General features: G+C 40.2%; 1 protein-coding gene across 1 annotated transcript in view; it reads right to left on the bottom strand.

Annotated features, from left to right (window-relative positions):
* Itga2 (integrin subunit alpha 2) overlaps positions 1-17783 on the bottom strand; it is a 92230-nt gene that overhangs the window by 30895 nt on the left and 43552 nt on the right. Inside the window, exons 5-12 of the mRNA XM_075976040.1 lie at positions 14996-15110; positions 14722-14849; positions 11441-11589; positions 7296-7446; positions 6828-6993; positions 3986-4062; positions 1603-1741; positions 398-543 (exon numbers count right to left, since the gene is read on the bottom strand). Coding sequence (XP_075832155.1) covers positions 398-543; positions 1603-1741; positions 3986-4062; positions 6828-6993; positions 7296-7446; positions 11441-11589; positions 14722-14849; positions 14996-15110 — 1071 coding nt within the window. The remainder of the gene's footprint in view (positions 1-397; positions 544-1602; positions 1742-3985; positions 4063-6827; positions 6994-7295; positions 7447-11440; positions 11590-14721; positions 14850-14995; positions 15111-17783) is intronic.

The raw sequence follows: 17783 nt of genomic DNA, 5'->3' as shown, positions 1-17783 counted from the left end.
TCCATAGATATTCAGTGAGTGCCTGTGTGAACATTTATTAAGGATTTAAAAATTAATCAGTGATTTCTTCTGCAACACTGTCACTGATTTTTTTTTTCTCCTCAAAATAGAAAGAATCTTCTTTAAACCACTAAAGAGGAAGCAAAAGCAGGATCTAGTAGCTACATTGTGACCAGTTTGCGGTTCTCTTACACCTATAAAATCAATGGCAATAGCAGGATCGGATTTCACCCAGTGAACCTTCTGTTGTTGGGACTGAGCGTAGACATGAGTAAATTCAGATGACATTCCCAGAGGAGCCACTCAGTACGCACCAGTTTCCACTTCACCTACTCAACTGTCCACCTGCCCCAGTTATCCATGAAATGAATTTCACTCACTCGGTGGTGATATTTACCTGGTCCCCTCTGTGAGACTGAATCACTGTGACATTGCCATCCTTGTTAACACTGTACAGCACTATCTGGCCAGTATAATTTGCCCGCGGAGCACCAGCCACAAAGTAAACACCCTTTTCAGTAGAAATTGCAGCCACAGAGTAACCTAGGAGAGAAGGAATTCTAGGTTAAGCACCACTAATTGTGCCAGCCAGAGAGGGCTTTCAAGGAAGCAGAGATGCTCAGAAGTCTTGGTGTTAGATGTGACGTCCTGACCTTTCTTTGTAGCTCTGATTACCATAGACAGGACCTCTATGTATGAAGCTATCCCTTGATCCTGGGTTGTTCTCAACTACCTACAGTCCTGGCTAATAGCTAATGTCAATTGTCAACTTGATACCATCTACTTCTACTGGAGAAGAGCATTTCAGTGAAGAGCTGTCTAGATTAAGTGTTCCCCTGGGCCTATCTAGGGGGAATTAGGCTGCTTCAAGTTCCTGCTGCCTTGATTTCCCCACAATGATGGACTGTACCCTGTGAGCCAAATAAACTCTTTCTTTAAATTTCCTTTGTTAATGTATCTTATCATAGCAACAAGAAACAAAGCAAAGACACTGGCCTTTAACAAATGTTCATTGAATGAATAAATGAATTTAAATGATAACGCTTCTTCGTGGGAAGAACGCAGGTCCTGGAATTACAGAGTTCTAGGTTTGAATTCTGGATTTATCATTTGCTAAGCTATTGAAATTGATAGAAGTTATTAAGGTCACAGGCTCTCAAAGGATTTTGGTAGGATGGAATATAATACTGCACAGCAAGTACTGAACATCACTGGATGCTTATCATATGGTAACCACAGTAGCAAACAAACAACCAAACCCCCTAAGAACTCTAAGACAATAGAAGGACACTAGTTAGTATATTGCCTTTTAGAAACAACTTCTGTTTTGAGGAAACAGCCACGTTCCAGGAATATCTGCCTGAACAGATTTGTGTGTTTTCGAAGCAGTGGAGTTAAATAACATCATTGAACATATGAACTTAACAGACATCTACAGAGATTCGTGTGTAAAACCCAGCTTTCCTTACTTATGGGCTGAGTCCTGACTGGCAAATGAATTACAAACACATAAGTACAGGACAGTTCAGTTCTGCTGAGCTGACCTGAGAGTTTAAGGAAGAAGAACCTGAGTTGTCTGAGCCCACCGCTGTTGTGTCTCACCTAAAAACGAACTGTGGTTCCGATCCTGCAGAACGTGGTCAAAGGCTTGCTTAGGGAAGACCAAGTGCTCACGAGATGTCCCCTGAACAACACTTCCACTCCAGTCAAAAGCGCCCACTGCCCCTAGCATCAAAATATCCTGAAAGAATGGAAGAAATGAAGATGGAGACAAATCGCCTTTAATGCAAAGGAATTCAGGCATAAACTATCAAAATTCAAGGAAATTTTCACAGTAAAAACTAAATATAAGCCGGGTGGTGGTGGCGCATGCCTTTAATCCCAGCACTCGGGAGGCAGAGGCAGGTGGATCTCTGTGAGTTCGAGGCCAGCCTGGTCTACAAGAGCTAGTTCCAGGACAGGAACCAAAAGCTACGGAGAAACTCTGTCTCGAAAATCAAAAAACAAAACAAAACAAAAATACTAAATATATATCTTAGAAAAGTTTTGATGGTACTGGAGAACAAGTCTACCCGTGAGTTTTGACCCCATTGGGGTGTCCTTTCATAGGTGTGACCTAAGACTCCCCGCATGTTAGATTATGATTCATAACAATGAAAATAATTTTATGATTGGGGGGTCATCACAGCAAGAAGAACTGTATTAAGAGTTGCAGCATTAGGAAGGTTGAGAACCACTGGGCTATGCTGTCTTGGGAGAACTTTTTATAATGCATTATGAAGAAATTGTTGCAATAGGTCATGGTACAGGATGGATGCATAGTCATGTTCAATTCAAAGGCACACATTTGCGAATGCTATGCCTTTCAGAACTCATGGAAGAAACGGATGAGAACGTCTCATCCCACACATTCACAGGAAAGGCTCATGATGAATATGAGATACACTACAGCAGTAGAAAGTGCTGACCTCAGAGGAGCACAGCGGGAGGGGATGCTGCTCTTCCCTAGCATGTCCTGGGAGACCCATGACCTGTCGCATTTTCAACTCTCTTCTTTGCATACTTGCGGTATGAGTTGCATGTTTGGATGGGCATGCTTGTGCACAGAGAGGCCAGAGGAGGGCATTGTTTGCATTGCGCTATCCCTCTCTGCTTCATTTCCTTGACACCGAGTCTCTCAGTGAAGCTAAAGCAAAGATAGCGACCGCAGTGCTCCTCCTTGCTATGTGGTTCCCACAGGGAGGGTTACAGATGCATGGGCAACCATGGGCTCCTTCCTGAGTTGTGGGTGCTGGGATTTGTACGTGTGATCTCTTGCTTGTCCAACAAGCCCTCTTCCCTGCTGAATTATTGCTCTAGCCTTCACAGTGCTTCATTCTTCTTTTCAAATGTTCTGGCGTCTGCATCCCTATGTCCCATGTGTTTAATCATAGCACAGCCAGAAAACTCACCTGCAGCTGTGAGAATCAATATAGCATACAGAGAGCAAAGGCTAAGTCATGAATGGGAGGACCAAGCAGCTCAGGGGCCTCTGCATTGGCTCAAACTCAATTTAAATATCAAAGGCTACAAGTCCTTAAGAATACAGGTTTGATCAGAATGAAGGATGTATTGTCAAGTTTTTTTTTTATATAAGGAAACAAGGATATGATGATGTGGGGTCAAAAAATAACAAATATGAAAAAACATCCCATTCTGAGGAAAAATATAAGATTTTAAGAATAAGCACAATGTAAGCACAGACTCTAAGCTGGGGGTTTCAGAACAGGCTCCAGTCAATGGGCAATAAACTCATGGAATTGTGCGGAAATACTTAGGTAAAATTGTATTCATTTATCGTTTTCTATAGGAATTAATTCTTTTTTTTCAACATCTCTAAGGGTTGTTGAATCAGTAACATGAGCATCTTTTATTCCAGGCAGAGGAATAAAAGCTGTTTTTGGTCCTTGGATCTGCTTATCACTCTCTGAGTTCAAATTAATTCCTACATATTTCCAAAGATTTTGTACTGCTTTGTGTTTCATTTTCCCCAAATGTTCTCGGCAGAATTCTGAGAACAAGAAATATCCCTTAGGTCTGTACCAGAAAGAACTCAAAAGCTAAGCTACCAAAACAGTGGACTTGGTTTTACAAATTGCCCATTTTCAATAATTCTCTCTCTCTGTTCTTCAAAAACGATACTATGGCAATGTAAAATGTAACTGTGTCAGGGACCAAAAGGTTTTGATTCCCATGATGATGCCTGGAATTAGTAGAATGTCTTTGCCATAGGGAACTCAAGGCCTTTATTATAAAAGGTATTTTCCTCTGACACAGGGAAGGAAGAATTTAACTGCTTTTTGTTTTAAAGCTTAGTAACTGGGGCCAGGAATGTGAATCACTGCTCGGGGGATGGCTGTTTTTCTTACTAGGTCTAAACTATTGTGTCTGTGTGTGTTCTGGCAAGTGGCAGTATTATAGACTTAAATTTATCTGATAGACACACATTTTGAGGAGAGTAGTCCGCGCTGAATCCCACTTGTGACATTTCCATCTGGAAGTTGTCTCCTCCTTGAACAGTACCTGGAAAACATCATTTTTTAAAATTACATTATTGTCAGCAATTTCAAATCAAATTTCACACATGGACACACACCGGCAAGTAAGCATGCACACATGCATACACACACACACACACATACACATACACACACATGTTCTTATGTCAATATACAGCTATAACCTAGAGGATTCGAGGATGAGTAAATTACTAAGAAAGAATCCAAAGAAGTGTTCAAAATTGGCTTTGATCCCCATTAAGTATTAATTAACCTAGTGTAATATTTATGCCATTCCTGATATCAAACTAGATTAAAGAAAGAAAGCACATTAGTTAAGGGGAAAACTGAGATCAAGATATTCTGTGAATTTATCACTACTAGCTAAGCAACTATGTGACTTTTGCGTTTAAATATTAATGCTCCTGATGCACAAATACTTCAGATGCATTGGAAAAACTGGTGATTAGTTTGTACCATAGACTGGACTGAGGGAGACCTGTGTCAGCTCTTGGAAACCAGGACTCAAGACTAAAGAGTTTACTAGCTGGGAAATTTGTTTTGATCACACTGAAGCATCAGTCACTGTCCAACACCGCAGAACTTTATTGGTAGGCACGTTCTTTTCAGCATGGTTCGGGATGGTCGTGTTTCAATAATGCTCATGAAAGGCAAGCCAAGTTGCTCCATGGACACTTCAACAGAACAAACTGTACTACCATGAGGGCTCCTCTTGCTTAGGAGGTATAATAATTAACGCTGAGGTCATCCTTGTGGATTCCTGGGAATTTCTCTAGTGCCAGGTTTCTTGCTAACCCCATAATGGCTCCCTCAATGAAGATATCTCTTTCCTTGCTCTCATCTCTGTCCTTCTTCCAGCTCAATTATCCCATTCCCTCAAGTTCTCTTTGCCCCCAGCTAAGACCCTAAGCAATAGAAGAGAGGGTGCTGGAACTGGTCTTGCCCTGTAGTCAGACTGATGAATATCTTAAATATCACCATAGAACCTTCCTTCATCAAGCAACTGATGGAAACAGAGGTAGAGACCCACATTGGAGCACTGGACTGAGCCCCTAAAATCCAGTTGAAGAGCAGAAAGAATGAGAATATGAGCAAAGAGGTCAAGACCATGATGGGTTCATCCACTGAAACAGTTTACTTGAGCTAATAAGAGCTCATCAACACCAGTCGGACTGGGAAGGAACAAACATAGGTCCAAACTAGTCCCTCTGAATGTGGGTGACAGCTGCATGGCTGGGCAGACTGACGGGTCACTGCCAGTGGCACCAGGGTTTATCTCTACTGCTTGTACTGGCTTTTGGGAACCTATTCTCTTTGTATGGATACCTTGCTCAGCCTAGATATAGCAGAGAGGACCTTGGACCTTCCCCAAAGCAATGTGTCTTATCTGCTCTGAGGAGTGGATGGGGTTGGGGTGGAGGGAATGTGGAGGGAAGGGAAGGAGGGAAGGGAGTGGGAACTTTGATATGTATAATGAAAAAAGATAGTTTGTTTTCTTTTTTAAAAAATTAAAAATAATAATAATCAACACTGATTGCATAGAGACGGTTTGAGGGAGAAATAGTTTTATGAGCCAGGCAGTGGTGGCACATGTCTTTAATCTCAGCACTCGGGAGGCAAAGACAGGAGGATCTCTGTGAGTTCGAGGCCAACCTGGCCTACAAGAGCTAGTTCCAGGACAGGCACCAAAGCTACAAAGAAACCTTATCTTGAAAAACGAACAAACAAACAAACAAACAAACAAACAAAAAATATGTTTTATGTTTCTCAAAGTCTTCAACAACAAAAAAATGTCCAAAATCATTTTAAGTTAGCCTTAAATTACACTTCGATTACTCTTACTCATTGACTTGGAGCAAATTTGCTACTACAGATGCCTTAGTAGTTTTGTGTTATTGCAGGAGACCTTAGTTCTTGGTGGTGATTTAAATAAGTCAGAAATACCATACCTCCGCAATAAAATTTGCAGAGGGTTAGAAATTTCTGGTACACCACCAGAAGATCAAGGTTGGATTATGACAGTGGAAACCTTTGTAATACCTTTGAAGGCAGCTTCTAAGGCAGGGCCTGATATGTAAGTACACAATGATTAGACACCGACTTTATTGCTGAGTTATCTGGGTTAAGCTTCTGGAACAAGGATTTGGGTTAGGTGAGACATTTTACCAACTGCAAGGAGTGCTCCAATTCTCCAGGTCCTGACTGTTTGCATGACTGACAATTCTGCCCTGAGGAGTCACAAGGCTATGGAAATGCATCATTAGGGCTACTATCAGGAAAGTCTTTCCCCCAACTAAACTGCTGGAAGATCACGATGCCTTTTCACAATTTTAAAGGTATATATGTTTATTAGAAACAAGTTCAAGAATATGTGACATACATAACTTACAAAGAAAAAAATCTATGGTTATAATAGATGTTGCCAGATTGTTCTCTCAAAAATTGAAAAAAAAATTGTCATCTTATCAACCATGTGTGAGCTTTGCACCTCATAGACTTCTGGAAAATTAAACAGTATTGATGTATTATTTTTTAGGTAAAACACAAAAGTGTTTGGAGTCACAGTTTTCTTCTGTTTGCTAATCACTTAACATTTCTCTTATAAATTGTTTATTCATGTGTTTTGTCTATCTTTCTTGCTCACATATTTGAGTTAGTTTTTATGCACAGTCTATGAGCTAATATTCATATAGCAAGTACATTAGATGAAAATAGCAGTTTTTCCAACAAAAAGTATTTGAAGGAGACATTTGTGTAAGGCATTTTTACCTTCAATGCTGAAAATGTGCTCTCCCAGGGTCCCGGCCTTCTCCAGCAGGGCTGCTTCATCGGCCACATTGAAAAAGTATCTCTCTGTTGGAGTACTAGCAATTGCTTTGATTTCTTTGATTAAATTCTTAGTATCAAGGGCATTTCTGTTTAAATACCCAAGAACCTTGACAGAGAGAGAGAGAGAGAGAGAGAGAGAGAGAGAGAGAGAGAGAGAGAGAGAGAGAGAGAGAGAGGAGACAAAGGTCACTCATTCTTCTTCTACTTCAATTTCCCTCTGTTCATTGCAGTACATTTCTGATCATCATAGGGCTTCTTGCAAACATTTCCACGGCCATTTCTTTAGCTGACAGGACTGGAAGTCAGCAGGAAGCAGAGAGACTGTACAAATCGCAAACCAGGAAAGCGATGGAGTACCACACTGCGGATTCATCAACCCTCAGACGCGTCCTAACGGAAGCCACTTACTGCTATGCCGAACCTCAGGATCTCATCGTCATTGCATTGCTGGATCACTTCTTTCAGACTCGACCCGTCGTGGGATTCACCATCAGTCACAACTACCATGACTTTGGTAGCACCAGGGCGCCCACCGGAAGCTGGTAAATAAGCCTTTTTTCTGTGAGAGATAAAATTGCCCAGTATTAACAGAAGCTAAGGTCTAGATCTCCGTTTTGAAAGAGAAACAGGAAATTAGCATCCTTAAGCACATCAGTCATGAACTACATTGTGTTTTCCATGTCTTTCTGTGCAATGCAAGTATCGTATTTAAGGACTTTCTTCTATTTGTATCTTCTTTAGAGAAATATAAATAAAATTTATATTCAGTAGTAATTTCAATATGTTTCATGGTGTGTGTATATGTGTGTGTTGTGTTTGTATGTCCTAATTAGTTTTTTGTTGCTGTGATAAGACACCAAAACAAAAAGAAACTTGAGAAAGGAAAGAGCTCATTTGGCTTACAGGTTATGTCTATCATCAATGGAAGCCAAGGCAGAAACAAGGTGAGAGCTTGAAGCAAATCTATGGAAGAAGAACAGCTTACCAGCTTGTTTCTCTGGCTTGCTTTGCTACTTTTATTATACAGCCCATGCCCACCTGCCTAGGAATAACACTGCCCGCAGTGGGCTGGACCCGCCTCCAAATACATACATCAAGAATATGGCATGTAGTCATGTCCATAGGATAGTCTGATGGAGGCAATTCCTCGGTTGAAGTTTACTCTTTCCAGGTGACTGACTCTCTCTCTCTCTCTCTTTCTCTTTCTCTCTCTCTCATGTGTGGGTGTATGTGTGTTTTATATGGTCCATATATGTTTTCCTGTATATATGCTCAGGTACACATACATGAATGTGCATATGGGGACAGAGATCAAATATTAAGTGTCTCTTTCTCTAGCTCTTCACTTTATTTTTTTAAGAAAAGGTTTCACTGAACCTGGATTTCAACGACTCAGCTGTACTGCATCGCCAGGCAGCTCTGGAGTTCCATCTGTCTCTCTCCTCCCCAGTTCTTGGGATACAAACACATATCACAGCAAATGACTTTTACGTGAGTTCTGGGAATCCAAAGTCAGGTCCTCGTACTTGTGGAGAAAGCACTTGACCCACTGGGCAATCTTTCAGTTCCATCCAAACCCTATTTTTCTATTTACAGAGTCAAGTTCCTTAATCCATTTTCTTATATTCCCATTATATTTGATATGGCACTTACAAAAAGAATGATATCTTTTTAAAAAGTCTAAAATTATTGTTAAAATCTTGTGCACATGCTTAATCTAGTAAGACTTTAATTTTTTTATTACATTTTGTATTTTTTTTCTTGAGACAGGGTGTTGCCATGTAGCCTAGGCTGGGATCATAGGCATACAGCAATATGTGCAGTTAGACTGAAAATTTAATTCAGCTAATATCAGTTTTGATGCAAGATGCAAAGGACATTATTTAGCTTTATTTTCTTCTAGCTAGTCAGTCCAGCAAGTTATGTCTCTCTGTCTATTAGAATCTCCCATGACATTCTTCCTAGGTAATGCCAACTACTTCATAGGATAAACAATCAGCTAGCTATATAATGATCTTTGTTTCCAATTCACCTTTTCTATCTTTATATTTATGTTTTCAAGTGCGGGCTAGCCCGTCTACACATTCACCAATACTCTAAAGTCAACGTTTTTGAAGCTGATAAATTATTTTGTTACACAGAATATTTTATGTGTCCTGGATTAGGGAACAGAGAAATACATTCCATTTTTCAGCCAGACAAATTTTAATCACGGAGCTCATGTCATGTCCTTTTTTAAAAAATGAAGTTTACCCTTTGTGGGTACAGTATACATCAAGAGTGAACTGAGGCTGGAACTGCCTCATTTAGTTTGGCTTGACTGCATTGTTTAGGGTGATGTCATGTAACGGTAGGTGTTCAATGAAATAATATTTACAGAAAGAATATCCGAATTCTCTCTCTCTCTCTCTCTCTCTCTCTCTCTCTCTCTCTCTCTCTCTCTCTCTGTGTGTGTGTGTGTGTGTGTAGCTGTGTGTTCTGGAGGTATTGATTAGAATTTGGGTGGGTCCTGATTTTTAATCATTGGGAAATTGTGATGGTAGTGAGAAAATCCAGAGCCTTAAACAAGTAATAAAAGCCGGAGAAGCTCCACCTCAACAAACAGTGATCATGCCCTATTTTAGGAAGAAAAGCTTGCCAAAGCCCCAGGTTCCTTCCTTGGGATAGGCTCCAGTTACATTCTTTGCTGAAGACAGAAGTCCTCCACGCTTATCGGGACAACATTCTTTTCCTTAGTCTTAGTTCCTGGACTGGAAAGGGCGCTCCACTTAATGACAGGTGACTCATTTTTATGACCTGCAGTTTATGATGGTTGAGCCCCCAAAGAGCTGGAGACAGGAAAGATGAAGCCAACCATATCTTCTCTCATGCACAGTATCTTTTGAGACATATGAAGAAAGTCACCAGTTGAAGGAAGCAGCAGCTTTAGTATACACACAGAGAAAATGAGGGGACAGATGAAACAGGGAATGAAGAGATAGGTGCACTGAATGTGATGATGACCTGGTATCTATCATAGGAGAAGTGGGAGGAGAGGGAAGGCAGCAATGAGGGTTTTGCCTGATGCTGGGGTGAACAGACACCTGCATCATGAGCAGTGAGGGAATGGAATGAGGCTGCTTTAGGACACAGTGAGTTTTCTGAGATGGTTCCCCAATAAAGATGCTCAACTTTAGTGAGATTCCTGATGACTTTGGGGAGAGGGTTAAGAGATGACACATGTGTTGGGGGAGCCCACACAAGGTTGGCTCTCCCAACAAGGGTGGGGACATTATTTCTACAAGAGAGGACTGTGGAGGAAAGAGGGATTTGTTCAGTGAAGACAAATGAGAAGAAGGAGTCAGTGAAGAGGCCAGAGTTGGTGGGGGTCCCAGTGGTTCATGGTGTTCAATGAAGACTGAGTTCAGAGCGGCAGTGTATGTATGTACTTACCACATGCACAGAGGAGCTAAGGGCAGTGGGTTTGAGGCAACCTCACTAGGTTAGCTGATGTAGAGAGCAGGGTTACTTAGTGGCAGAGCTACAGGATTCGAGGAAGAAGTGAGAAGATTCATAGAAACTTGTTTTAATGGCTTTTGAAAGAATAAACACAGGAGATGGAAAAGGCTAGAAGCAGGTTTAAGGGAAGGCACATAATTCTCATTACAAAAATGAAAGGCAGACATTTAATAAAGAGTCTAGTAAAGATAACAGCAGAAAAAGAGAGACTGAGGTAAGAATGAATGAAGTTCATGCCATGAAGTTGTAAAATTCCCATTTCCTGTGTGTTGCTGCAGGAATAATAATCTCAGCATTCAAATTCTTGTGTATAATACACTATGAGCTTCATTAATGTGTACAAAATGCTCTATTAGCTTAGTTTGAAGTTAATGCTAACAAACAGTGATAGGCTGTCATAAACAGAGTCGCTCGTTCATTTCCCAGCTGCCCAGACCTGAGTAATCACACAGAAACTATATTAATTACAACACTGTTTGACTGATAACTTAGGTGTATTTTTAGCTAGCTCTTATACCTGAATAATCACACAGATACTATATTAATTACAAGACTGTTTGATTGATGACTTAGCTAGCTCTTATATCTTGAATTAACCCATTTCTATTAATCTATGTATTGCCATGGGGCTTCGGCCTACTGGTAAAGTTCCAACATGGTGTCTCCCTGACTCTGCCTACTCTCTCTCTGTCTCTTCCAGCCTGGCTATATATTCTGCCCTGCCATAGGCAAGAGCAGCTTTATTCATTAACTAATAAAAGCAACACATATACAGAAGGACTTCCCACATCAGATTGTTTCATTTCACACTATCTTAATCTAAGACCTTTGCAGTTTAAGTCATTTATGAAAAATCATATAAAACAACTTCATATGTCTGGCCATGCCAGGACCATGGTGTGAACGCCATTTCCTCTGTTTCATGTCAAGGTACACATGCCATAGGAAGGCTTGTTTCTGCCCTTGTTACTTCTGCCCTGCTTCTCCCATTCCTTCTTCTTGTCTTTAGCACTTTTATGTTGTCAAAGTGTTGACCCAATAGCATCAAAACTTACCTTGCAAATTCAATTGCTTTGAAGGTATTTGTGAGGTCCCCACCAAATTGGCGAGTTTCCGATGTGGTTTTGACCATTTCCTCTTTGGTTTTGTGACGGTTCAAGTTAAATACAACTCTTGGTTCATTGGCATATTGAATTAACGCCACCTTTCAAAGAGAAGTTAATTAATTATCATTAATTTACACATAACTTCTATTTAGCCAATATAATAAGAAAGGCGAACTAAGATGTGAAGCCTGAAAGCTTAAAGGAACCAATTTCAGTTCTGTTCTTGAAAAGTATTCTTTCTGTGGAATCATCTCTAGGAGAGGTCTTCAGTATATAACAAGAGCGTGATTGCCAACAAGATGACCTGTTACAGCACACATTTTTGGTTCAGAAATAGCTGTAAAATACCTGAAAGCACATCTTTAATATTTTTAATGCAAAAGAATATTAGGCTTAGCTTTCTGACACAATGATTAAAATATATACAAATAAGTAGACTTCCTAATTATCAGTGGCTACTAGTTTGAAAACAGGTATAAACAGTCATAGAGGGAGGATATCGCCTTAGTTTGGAGTAGTTATGCAACAGAGTCAGAGTTGAAGAAGGAAGACTCACATATTTCTAAGCTATGTATTCAGTTTAATGGACAGTTAGATTTCCCCTGTTGTGGGCTTGAGCATTGTTGGAGCAAGGGTGTTAGATATGCATGTGGTGCAGGAAACCTCTGGCCTGCAGAGAGGACACAGCATTGGAAAGAACTTTATTTGAGAGAGTAAACCGAAAGATAAACTTTTGAACAAGGTATCAGGGGACAGTGTCTAATCCTTTAGATCAAACAACTTACATCTTTCTATCACTATGCCTATTTCCAAGCATGAAAAGAATTCTCCCAGCCCAGGAGATGGGATTGTGTGGGCAGGAAATAGGGATGAGCAGTAAGAGGCTTTTCTGAAAGACACAAGAGTCTCTGAGGTAAAGCTATAAAGGAGGTGGAAGATCAGCCCTCGACAGCTGAGTTCATAGCTTTGCCCGGGGGGCAGTATGGCGGCCACTGGGAAGGCATGAGAAACACGGTGATCATCCTGTCCCTCTTCCTTTAAGATACGATGTACAAATGATTCAAAACTAACTGAATACGATTCCTACAAGAACAGCCATAGACTTGAGTGCAGAGAGAGTAGGGTTTAAAGGTAAGGTGTGTATTAAATACGGGCCGTAAGAAGAGAGACTGAACTCAGCTTCCCCTAGAGAAGAGACAACGGATTGAGGTAGAAAGATACAGAAGAATGTCCTGAAGACTGGAAACTATTAAATCAGCTTGGACAGGGATGGTAACCGATTCAGAGACAGAAAAGAAACAGACAAATGGAAAAAGTTTCTTCTTAAGGAGGTTGAAAAGCGTTGTTCTCCAGGAACCAATGTGATATGTAGTCTTCATTAATAGAAGTTTATAGCAAAAATCCACAGTGGAATTTCCATGGTCTTGAAAGGCAGTTTGCCCACTACCCTGGTATATAAAATCAACATCAAAATTATATATATTTGGTTTTGTGAGACAGGGTTTCTTTATGTAATAGCCCTGGCTATCCTAGAACTCGCTTTATAGACTAGACTGACCTCTAACTCACAGAGATCCACTTGCCTGTGCCTCCAGAATGCTGGGATTAAAGGCATGGCCCACCACCGCCTGATAATTTTATAATATTTTAGAAAACTAGAAAAGTAAACTTTCAGTGAAGATAACTACAAAGAATAGGGAAAACTATTCTGACAGTTGTTCCCAGGTGTGAGGTGTTGTCTTGACAGATGGCAGCTGGGAATGTGCACTAAGGAATCAGTGAACTACACTCTGGGGATACTGCTGCTTCAGTTAGAAGGACCTATTTGTGGTAGATCCAATCAGAAAATGGAAAGAGAAACAAGGAGCATGGTGAAAAAAAACCCACAAAATATCCAGAAACTGACCCCCATTTCTCTCTCTTGCCTACTCTCTTCTTCCCTTCAGGGTCTTGCGATACTTTCCAGGCCAGACTCAGAATCCTTGTCTCCAGAGATGTTCCTGCCTTATCTACCGAGTAGCTAGGAATACATGCTACTTAGTCTTTGGGGGAATCATGAAACATGTATGCCTGTGTTTTGAGTGCCTAAATCAAAAAGATTGCATGGGACTGACCTAGACACTCTGCATATATGTTGCAGGTGTGTAGCGTGGTCCTCTTGTGGGACTCCTAACAGCGGGAGCAGGGACTGTCTTTGACTCTTTTAGAAGCTTTTGGGACCCTCCTTCTCATATTGGGTCTCCTTGCCCAGCCTTAATGCATGGGGAAGTGCTTAGTCTTATTGAAACTTGTTATGCCATGTATTGTTGCTACTCATGGGAGACCTGTCCCTTCCTGAACACTAAAGAAGGAGAGTGGATGGGGGATGTGAATAGAGAGGGGCAGAGGAGGAACTTGGAGGAAAGGAAGGAGGGGAAACTGTGGCAGAGATGTAAAATTAACTAATGAAAACATCTAAAAACAAAACAAAAAGAAGATAAAATAACACCCATTGAGACTTTTGAAAATATAGAAAATGATTTCAAATTATTGAAAATACTTTCTCTTATGTAAAATACAACTGAGATTATGCTGTATTAAATACAAAAGGCTATAAATCAGAATCATGCTTACTGAGTTATTTTTCAATTTCACAGAAGTCAGATAATTCTTTTACAAGAAAGTGTAAACAAGTGGAATTGACTATTGACCATAATTGATATAGGAAAATATGTATCTAATTTTAAAATATATTATTTACTATCTTTTATTTTTGTGTGTATGTGCGTGCTTACGTGTATTTATGTACACCATGTGTGTACAGGTGCCTATAGAGGCCAGAGGACTTTGGGTCACCTGGGACAGGAAGTGTAGCCTGGGAGCTGAACCTTGGTTCTCTGCAAGAACAGTAGGTGTTCTTAACCACTAAGCCACATCTCTATTCCTGTAAATGTCTTATTAATAAACTCATGGGTTAAAGAATTAAAATAAGCAGCTCTTAAAAGAGTCTTAAATGCTACACACTATTCTTTTGATGATGGTGTCAGAAATAAAACCAAAATCCACAAAACTAAACAAAGCCATAAGCGAAATACTGACCTTCGAAGTATATGCTTCAATTAATTTCTCAGGTCAACATTAAGTGCATTAAAAATAAATATCTGGCAAATGAAACTTTTAAGACTTCATGTCTAACACTTTTTTCCCCAAAGGAGAGCCATGGGCTCAGTTTTGATTTTTGATGTCCTTACCTGTGTCTTTTTGGGACCTATATCCAGGCCTTGTACAAATTTTTCCAAAAAATTCTTTACTGCCTCCCAGGGATAAATACTGTTTGATTCATCACACACGACTACAACATCGACGAAGGAGGGGCAAGCTACACAGTGGAAGATGAAAAAGGTAAGTCAGACTTCACCACCATGGAAACCTCAGACTTACAGGAAGGTTTGGTTGGCCTTTGGTTAGACACCCCCGCTTTAATTGTAAGGCATTGCTCAGACCTCCTTCACATTTCTATCTTACCCTGGACTGCAGGTGAAAAGCTGGTCAAGGACTGAAAGTCCGGACTGATGTCAGAACAAATTCCAGTTGCATAATACTGATTTCCACACTGATGTGCCCACAGGGGACCACAGGTCTTCAAAGAAAGAAGAAAATAATATATATAATAAAATAATATACCTCTCCTTTTATGGAATGAAGACACCATATCCATTCTTTCCCAAGATACTAAAATCCACCAACACACACACACACACACACACACACACACGTATACATATGAAGGCCAGAAGCAGGTGGGTTCTGGGAATTGAACCTTCCTCTGGAAGGGTAGCCAGTGATCTTAATCACTGAGCCATCTCTCCAGCACCTGATTTGCTAACTGTCAAAACTAGCAAGTCAAAAATGCATTGGAAGGACTGGCGAGATAGTTCAGGGGTTAAGAACACTGGCTGCTTTTCCAGAGGACCCAGATTGAGCTCCCATTCTCCACAGGGCAACTAACAACCTTCTATAATTCCCATCCCCGGATATCTAACACCTTCCTGTGGTTTCCATAGGCACTGGCTTGCACCTGGTATACAGACATATATTCAGGCCCACAGTCATGTGGTTGAAATAAAAATAAACTCTTAAAAATCTTAAAATGCTTTTGAGTGACCATCCTCTTGGAAGGCTGAAGAGATGAGGAGAAAGCAATAGATGTGCTGCCTCATGGTGGCCTTCTGGAAGAGAGATGGGGCCCTCAGGGGTAGCTGTTAGTGGACAGAGAGATGATGGGGTCTCCCACCAAACTACTTCTAGAAAAGTTCCATAAGAAAACAGAATGCCAAGCTGGCTTTTTGTCTCTCAGGGATGTGGGTCTCATGCGGCTCATTTATAAAAGGAAGATAATTATGTCTCTTTCCTTATAAGATTGTAAAGCTTGAATATTCCATAGTCCATCGACATGGAATACTCAAAACAAAGTCATGGAAAAAGCAATTGATACATTAGCACCTCGTTGTGGTTGTTTGAGCACTGGGTCTCCTCCTGTCCCATTCATCTAGGACTTCTCTATAGGAAGCAAAACCCCAACTGCCTATGAAGACAGGCAGGGGTCCTCAAGAGTGCCTGAGCTGTGTATGGACATTATGGCAAGCAAACAAACACTTCTTCCATTCAGGGGCAGGCCTCTGTGTCCCTGCTCACCTGCTATTTTAAAACCCCACTAGTTTTCTTTCTGAGACTTTGAAGGCAAATTTTGAGTTAAAAAAAAAAAAGCTCTCTTGTAAAGCATATGAACACACTGAACAACACAAGTGAGGTGATGAACAGCTACCCTTTAACTTTGCTATAAACTATTTCTTTACTTTGAACAGCAAGGCCCCTCACTGGCTGGTGCTTATCTCCACGCTCAAAGCCCACAATCCTAACTCCTACTATTTCATAAACACAGCACCAATTCTCTCTCTCCTTTCCAACAGCCCTTAGTAGGATGCTGAGAACTGTGGGTTAAATCATGATTAAAACACACAGGAGACTTTAGACTCTCTAACATTCAATTTTCTATATAAAAAGAAGAACTGTGGGGGAGAGAGGTCAAGTCTAAAAATACTAAAAATTACCTAAGGAATTCCCATTATATAAAGTCGTGACCCATGTGTAGAGCATTGAACTTATTATGGCCAGACCAATTATTAAAACTGAATAGAAAAGTGCGGACTTACAGGAAGCAACTGGAAAAACAAGGGGATTTATTTGACCCAGTTTAACTGTTAGTGGCGGAACCCTAGCAGCTGTGCTCATATTTCATGCCTAGTGAGCAAGCATGGCTTTCCTCCCATTAGACTGGAACACTTGGCCAATTAGGAAAAAGTCATTGCACCTGGCTAGTACACACACACACACACACACACACACACACACACACACACACACACACACACACACACACACACACACACACACAAAGTAGATGACAATCATCCATGCCCATGTCTATATCCTCAGTCTTTTTTATCACCTTGGCAGATGATTTATGATGTATGTGAGAATAGACATTCTTTTTCATAAGCAATGGAAAACAGAATTAAGAAGGTGAAGTTAGAATATGCCAGCCATTACTGCCAAAACATTCTTGCTTTAAGCCCAGAACTTAAGAAGGTTCAGAAATATGTGATGATTGTCAGTCTTTTCCACATAATTCTTAAGAGCGGCTCAAGGCTCTGACCTTTTAAATGTGTAAAGAAACTCAGGTCTCTTCCTCCTTCCAGCCCCTGTACAGTGACTATGAATTCCCTTGTAGTTTTTTAAAACTTTGTTTCATCTAGAATTAAGCATTAAAACTTTAAAAGTACACCTACAATCCGTAATTCTCGAGATATTCTTCTGACTTATCCAACCATCAAAATAAACAAAAACCATGAAGTCAGCTCTATTATAAAGATCTTAGAAAACAGCAAAGAACGAAGACATCTTGCAATAGCCATTTATACACTGATTTGCCAATATGATAGCCAATATTTAATTTATTTAGTGGTAATAAGCTTTTCTGAATGTAAATATCTGTTATTCTAAATGAAATGACAACATTGGCTACATTATTTAAAATAAAGATTTTTTTCATAAAACAAGATTTTAGGTGAGCATGTCAATAGCCAGACAACCTAGACTTTTGAAGACAATTTTTCAGAGCTGTCTAATTAGACTATTTTTTTTATGAGTCAGAGTAAATTTCAAATACAGTTTAATTTTTGTATTTCAACTTTTGGGGTGTATGTGATTTTTTTCACTAGTTGTATAGTCAAATATTTTCAGCAATTTCCTA

The sequence above is a fragment of the Microtus pennsylvanicus genome, chromosome 6 (assembly GCF_037038515.1).
Source record: "Microtus pennsylvanicus isolate mMicPen1 chromosome 6, mMicPen1.hap1, whole genome shotgun sequence".
In the NCBI taxonomy this organism is placed as follows: domain Eukaryota; kingdom Metazoa; phylum Chordata; class Mammalia; order Rodentia; family Cricetidae; genus Microtus; species Microtus pennsylvanicus.
This window is presented reverse-complemented; position numbering and strand designations above follow the sequence as displayed.